The 6,652-nt window shown below is 38.7% G+C and overlaps 1 protein-coding gene across 4 annotated transcripts in view; it reads right to left on the bottom strand.

Moving 5' to 3' along the window:
- Positions 1-133: 133 nt before the first annotated feature.
- Positions 134-6,652, bottom strand: part of traf6 (TNF receptor associated factor 6) — a 7,224-nt gene continuing 705 nt past the window's right edge. For 3 of the 4 annotated variants that reach the window (XM_015397570.1, XM_015397571.1, XM_015397569.1), the window contains exons 2-8: positions 5,670-6,026; positions 5,284-5,434; positions 4,771-4,929; positions 3,708-3,779; positions 3,389-3,466; positions 2,971-3,294; positions 691-1,296 (exon numbers count right to left, since the gene is read on the bottom strand). In XM_015397570.1, coding sequence (XP_015253056.1) covers positions 691-1,296; positions 2,971-3,294; positions 3,389-3,466; positions 3,708-3,779; positions 4,771-4,929; positions 5,284-5,434; positions 5,670-5,998 — 1,719 coding nt within the window. In that variant the 5' untranslated portion in view covers positions 5,999-6,026. Of the gene's footprint in view, positions 1,297-2,970; positions 3,295-3,388; positions 3,467-3,707; positions 3,780-4,770; positions 4,930-5,283; positions 5,435-5,669; positions 6,027-6,652 lie in introns of all 4 variants that reach the window. The other variant, XM_015397568.1, reaches the window with a different exon arrangement.

Here is a 6,652-nt window from a genome sequence, read left to right on the forward strand (position 1 = left end):
GCGTACTGCATCCCAGTGGATTGACGTCTCCAGATAGAGACAGTGTGACTTATAGAACAGTGTGTTATTTGCTTTTTGTTTTACTGATTTGAAGAAAAAAAAAAAACACAAAAAAATCATTTTTCTTGCTTTCTTTTTTTCCATGTCCATAGTGATTATGTTAGATAAGGGTTTGTCCTGATGATGCGACACTAATCTTCAATCATTTTCTCTGAACTGTTAGAATGCAAACTGTGGATTCAATAAAATCATTTTCCAAAGACTGGCTGAGTTGTTTTCAATCATTTTTTTCACTTGTTAAATCTGTATTGACCTTGATCCCAGTTAAACTAGGTGAATCAGAAACCGATGAATGCCAAAGGTCCATAAAGTTATAAACTGTTCCACTTATGCATGACTATGATATTTAGAAAAAGATCACTACTAATCTGTACCATATCTCCTCCAAGGCATCCAACAATACCCCAAGATCAAATCAGATCATGAAGGGGAAGAACCTAAAACACATTCATGAATGCAACGAAGATTGAAACATTAAAAAACAATAAATACTAGAACTTTGATGAAAGGAAGCTTTGATTTTACCAATTCTAATGTGCATGAATTATAATAAAGAGACAATACTGAAACTTTGTTAGTTGTGCTCTATTCAACTGTCATGACAACAATCCCATATAAAGCAGCTTGACCTTATTCTCTTGAAAGTGAGGCTTCGGGCCCTCTCGGCTGTACGGCTGGTCCCTCCCGATTAAATGCGCCATCAAAGCGTGGCGTAACCTCACAGCGGATCAGCAGAGTATCATCTTTAATATAAGCTCTCTGACTCAGCTGCTGCAGGTGCATAAAGGTGACGTAGCCGAATCCTTTGGGGTTGCGTGGATTTATGGGTTTCTGGAAGGCTTGCAGGTCTGGCTTTGTCTCCATGACCTCCATGTGATGCTGACACTCGGGTCCCTGGTCTAAAATGGCCAGCCGGATCGTCCCTTGAAAGGGCCAAGTCAGCTGCCCATCAAAAGCTCCTTGCATAGTGTGGACAAAAAGGGAGATGTAGTTGGAGCAGCGTGGGGCGTTGGGTGTCTGCAGGTGTAAACGTAGACACAGCTTGTAGCCTGGGCGGCCCGTGTAGAAGCCAGGGCTGTGCTCAACCACTGGCATGCTCGCCTCCTGGTTCCGCAGGAGGACAGAGAAACCTTTGAGGCGCCAGATAAAGATCCCATGGCACTGCTGGGCCTCCAACTCTTTCACAGTTTCCTCCAGCATTGAGACTCTACGCCTGAGCTCAGCAAGCTGCCCTGCCTGCCAATGAAAGGGGATCGGTTAGTTTTTAAAGATTTGAAACCTACATGTTATACAGCACATCGACCGTATGTTACGTTTATACCAATAGATTAGTGAATTGTTCTATAACCCCACCTATAAACCCTCACTTTAACAAGATGCTGCAATCCCTTTTATATGGTTTAAAAAGGAGATGAGTCTTCCTTTATGAGCAGATAGCACTGATTGATATATCTCAGTGCTGCCTTTCATTTTAATCACTCATCGATCCAAAGTCAGACTTATAACAGAATAATGTACGTTTTAGTACAGATTAATTGCATTTGTTACAGACTATAAACACAAACCATATCAGAGCCATCCAGACCAACATGGGGGCAAATTTCTAATATGAGCATTCAGCAGATGGACTCATGTAAAAAGACATCAGCTTACTGACAGACATGACCACTTCCATAGTAGCAGAGATCTTGCAAATAAATAGATAAAGTGAGTTAATGGCTCTCACAAGTAAACAACATTTTACGTAACACATTGCTTGCTGACCTACTTGCAAAGAAAGAATAAGACGGCTGGAAAGAAATTAAAGGAATAGTACACCCAAAACATGTTTGGCCTTCATTTTCTACTCACCCCCATGCTGAACAACACCCTGGAGTACTTTTTTGATATCTCAAATGCATCTGGAGATCTGGGAGGCTTCTTGCTGTCTGCTGACATTCAAATAATGGAGGTCTATGGTGCCCGAGACAGAAAGGTCCATAAAAGTCCACAAAAAACGTGTCAATATTCCTCCATACTGCTCGTCCAATGTATTCCAAGTGTCCTGAGTGGGTAGCATCCAGAATTTACTCGAAACGAAGTCATTTAGAATGTTTTTAGAGCATAAACAGTAGAGTATAGGATTTCCTGAAAGCGCGCACATGCGCGTTCACGACGCTACGGAAGCCGGCAGACCAAACCAGCGCATTCAGCTCGGCAAAGAACTCATGCTCTTCCTCAACACTGAAGTCCTCACACATTTTTCTTTTGTTGTTTCTTTCTTTGCAAAGGTAAACAGCACATTTCTTCTTCTACGCTTGCATTATTGGCAGAGCAGACGCTGAATGCGCACTTTCATCTGGTTTGGTCTGCCGGCTTCCGTAGCGTCATGAACGCGCTTTCAGGAAATCCTATACACTACTGTTTATGCTCTAAAAACATTCTAAATGACTTCGTTTCGAGTAAATTCTGGATGCTACCCACTCAGGACGAGCAGTATGGAGGAATATTGACACGTTTTTTGTGGACTTTTATGGACCTTTCTGTCTCGGGCACCATAGACCTCCATTATTTGAATGTCAGCAGACAGCAAGAAGCCTCCCAGATCTCCAGATGCATTTGAGATATCAAAAAAGTACTCCAGAGTGTTGTTCAGCATGGGGGTGAGTAGAAAATGAAGGCTAATCATGTTTTGGGTGTACTATTCCTTTAACCTACCAGCATTCTTAAGCATTAGTGAAGTGACAACAGTATAGTTAAGCTTACTAAAATTAGATGGACCCAGTGTAACACAAAAAAGAGAGTTAAATAGTCTGCTCAAGTCAATACTAATGACTCAAATCAACATGAAATGCAATAAATGGTTCTTCTTCAACAGATCTGACGTTAGATATTAGGAATGATAATGAGCTCAACTTGATCAGCTCTTACTTGTGTCTCTTTTAATATGATGAGCTCCCGCAGCTGGTGGTCTTGCTTCACCAATCGCCCATCCATCTCTCGGAGCCTCTGCATCTCCTGACTGGGCTGACATGAAGCTGAGCTGATGCTGCAGCTCGCAGCCCCTCTGGGCCCCCCACAGGCTGACACTGAAGCAGCAGCACCAATGTCCTCATAGGAAACAGAAGGCCCTAGCGTTCGAAGGGGTTTGGGCGACGTGCCGTTAAGGCTTAGGCTGCGTAAAAACTCTGCCATGTAGCGCATATGCATCTGTGTGAACTCCTGCATGTGCTGAGCCAAGTCATGGCGCTGCATCTGCAAATATAAAGCAGTTATGGCTCAGACATATTTAATGCGACAGCAGCTCTGTTAAATAAACCTTTTGTTTGATTAAAAACAAATTACATACCCTTTCCTTACATCCAAAGATGTTAAAGTTACAGGCAATGGGTGCTTTTGGGCAATCCGTATCACAATGAGATTCCATCTTAAAAAAAGGAAAAAAGAAAACGATCAACATGAATCAGTTTTAAAGAAAACGCATTTGGCAGGATCAGACACAGAAACACTAAACTTCAACTACAATGGAACAATAAAGTGTTATTTAAGCCGCATGAGCATTAGTACTGGGTTTGGAACAGTTCCCTAAAATTACAACAAAGAGGAAAAATGTAAGCTCTAAATATGTCAAACATTTAACGGCTCATTTCCTGTATTACGGCTCTTACCTGGTCTCTGATTAGATCCATCTCACAGTATTGACACATCACACTAGCAAACGGACACTGCTGCTCATGTAGCTAGGAAAACGAGACAAAAACAGAGTAAGATCATAAAACAGGTTCTTGTTGTCCTCAGTACCATTTTATAGTAATGATTAGGCATAGGCCAGATACTCATATCAAAGTTAACTATGATGTCAAGTTGTTAAAGGATGTTAAATGCTCTGTCTTTCTGTTGCTTTATGGTTTAAAATCAAATTAAACAATGGAAATAATAAGAATCACATCGGTTTCTGAATTTGTAGGAATTAAAACATCAATTATTAATAAATGATTAGATCTAGTTTTAAACATTACCATAACCCCACAATTCCCTTATGTATTGTACAGCATTATTAATTACAAAGAGTTAAAAAAAGAAATGTGCAAAAATAATGCTAATAAAAAAAATTACATAATTGGTTGGAAATCTTTGTTTCCTCTTTTAAAAGAAGGAAGAATAACCTGATTGGCCACATGCACTGTGCATCCTTTTGCATTTTAAAGCATCCCGTTAACATTTTTATTATCATTTTCTGTTCCTCATTAGTATTTGATAGCTGGAAAAGCATCTACATATCACCCTTGTTTTTAATGGAAAGACTGTCATGCTGTGGCAAAATTAAAAGAGTGCAAGCTATTGCTCGCATAATTTAATGGCTTTTTCAAACTACTATACAACTATGCAGGAAAAAATCAGTAATAACAAGAAAAACTATATTATGAAGATAGCCCCACTAATTACCTAAATATGATGCTGCTACACTTGATAACCGCTATAAATTGCAAACATCCTAAAGGTATAATATTCTGTATTATAAACACAAGACAACTTCTTTTAAATTAGTGTTTAGACTGAATTTCTATTTGGATAGATACCAAAATAAAAACGTTCAGTAAATGTCAAAAAGACCAGTGTTTTACTTTATGAACGTGTTTTCTTTTCTTTTTTAATAAAAAAAAACAACATTATTCTTACAGCCCGTAATATCACACTTCAATATACCAGCCCAATAGTGAGATGTAGTACCTCTTTCTCCTCATAAACAAAGGATGTCACACAGTCTGGGCATGTCATAGGTCTTCTTTGACACTCAGCAGTTTTGTGCTCCTCAATGTAGCTCTTTCTTACAGGTTTTTGACACTGAGGGCAAGGTACAGTGGCAAACTGACACACGAGCAAATGATTCTGGAAAAAAGAAAACAAATGAATGAATTAAATTTCACAACTGGCTTCATAACATAAAAATAAAATAGTCACAAAAATCAGTTATTTGTTACTTAGAATGATCTCCAATGCAATTTAAACAAAATAGGATTGAGGACAAATAACATAAAAAGTTTGTGCTTTCTGCTTTTGTGGATTGGAATCAGCAAAAAAGTTAAGTCTACCATTGTTTTCCATCTTGGTCCTGAATTGTTCTACCTTCTTTACTCCTGTAATTCATTGAGGTTTTATAACAGATGCCTACTGGGACATTTTTTTCCATCCTCTTGGATGAACTTCATTGCAAATCGTGTTTTCTTCCATCTAAATGCTAACCTCTAAATGTCGGAGCTCCATTTTGTCAGCACAGCCAGAGTTTGGACAACGAACAGTTAGCGATAGAATCTCCCTTTTGGCAAAATTATCAGGAAACAGTTGATCTTCTGACAGCATTTCATTGTCCACAGGGCACCGCTGTCCTGTATCACTGTTTTGCAAGAGGAAAACAGCAATTAATTATGCAAGGCATTAACATAATCAGCATCCACACCGGGCTTTATATTTGGGCAGGAAAACAATTGAAATGTTTCATTTTATTCACAAATATGAGGGTATTGGGGCTAGGTTATTTGCAGGTGGCAGTATTGAGAATACAATGTTTTAAAAGCAAAACCTTTGTTTTCGATTCAAATATCAGTTAAATTCTCAGAAAAATTACCTACCGAATAGATTTCTCAATACAGCTCTTGCAGAACCGATGACCACAGCGTGTTTGGATTGCATTCCTTAAGGCCATCAAGCAGATAGGGCATTCATATTTACTCTCGAGGGGTGGGTCAAATTCCACATCATAGCCCTGAAGGGGGGCAGCAGCCTGGAGACTACCAGATGAACTGCTCATTAAGGTGCCAGAACTATCCAATGGGCTTAAAAGGGATTCCCTTTCTTTTTCCATCATTGCCAAGGCACAGCCAGATTGCTCTTCACCACCTGCTCCTCCATCATAACTGTCCTCCTCCAAACCCCCCTTATTATTATCAGAGCAAGCCATCTGTATGATTGGGAGGTCCAGAAAAGGGCTAAAAAAAGAGACAGAAAACAAATATTTATAAAAAAAAACTATCAGCTCATATCTCATCTTCAATCTGTAATGTTTTTTTTTTACATAATTAGATAAAAAAAAAGTAAAGGATAGCTTTTAAATTTTCAGTTCAGTTTCATTTCAGCTCAATTTATATAAAGACCAATTTATAACAAATAGCATTTCAATGCAATTTAGATAGAATCCGTTAATTTAATCCAACTGCAAACACATTTTTATGTCGAATGTGTGATTTACTTATCCTGCTACTGAAGACAATAGATTTTGCCCAAATATATCGATCCATGGATCTATATATTAACAGTGTTAGATCCATCTAATTTTCTCAAGTCCTTATTTGAACTGGTTGGTTCAATTTCCTACCATGAACATGGCACATTTTAACTTCCTCCTTAATTTAAAGCCAAAACAATGAACAGCAACGTGTATACATCCCTGTTTTATAGCTGTTTGTAAAGTTACGTTGCATGAGCACCCATTTTCAAGGTTTCTAAAAGGCCATGAAATAATGCGCATAATGACAAAACCGTTTCACAATTAAAGATTGCTGCAAGAGTCTATGATTTTATGAAACCAGCTGTCCTGCCCCTTGTAAAAGAAAAT

Source organism: Cyprinodon variegatus, unplaced genomic scaffold, assembly GCF_000732505.1.
Source record: "Cyprinodon variegatus isolate N-32 unplaced genomic scaffold, C_variegatus-1.0 Scaffold871, whole genome shotgun sequence".
NCBI classification, from domain to species: Eukaryota; Metazoa; Chordata; class Actinopteri; order Cyprinodontiformes; family Cyprinodontidae; genus Cyprinodon; species Cyprinodon variegatus.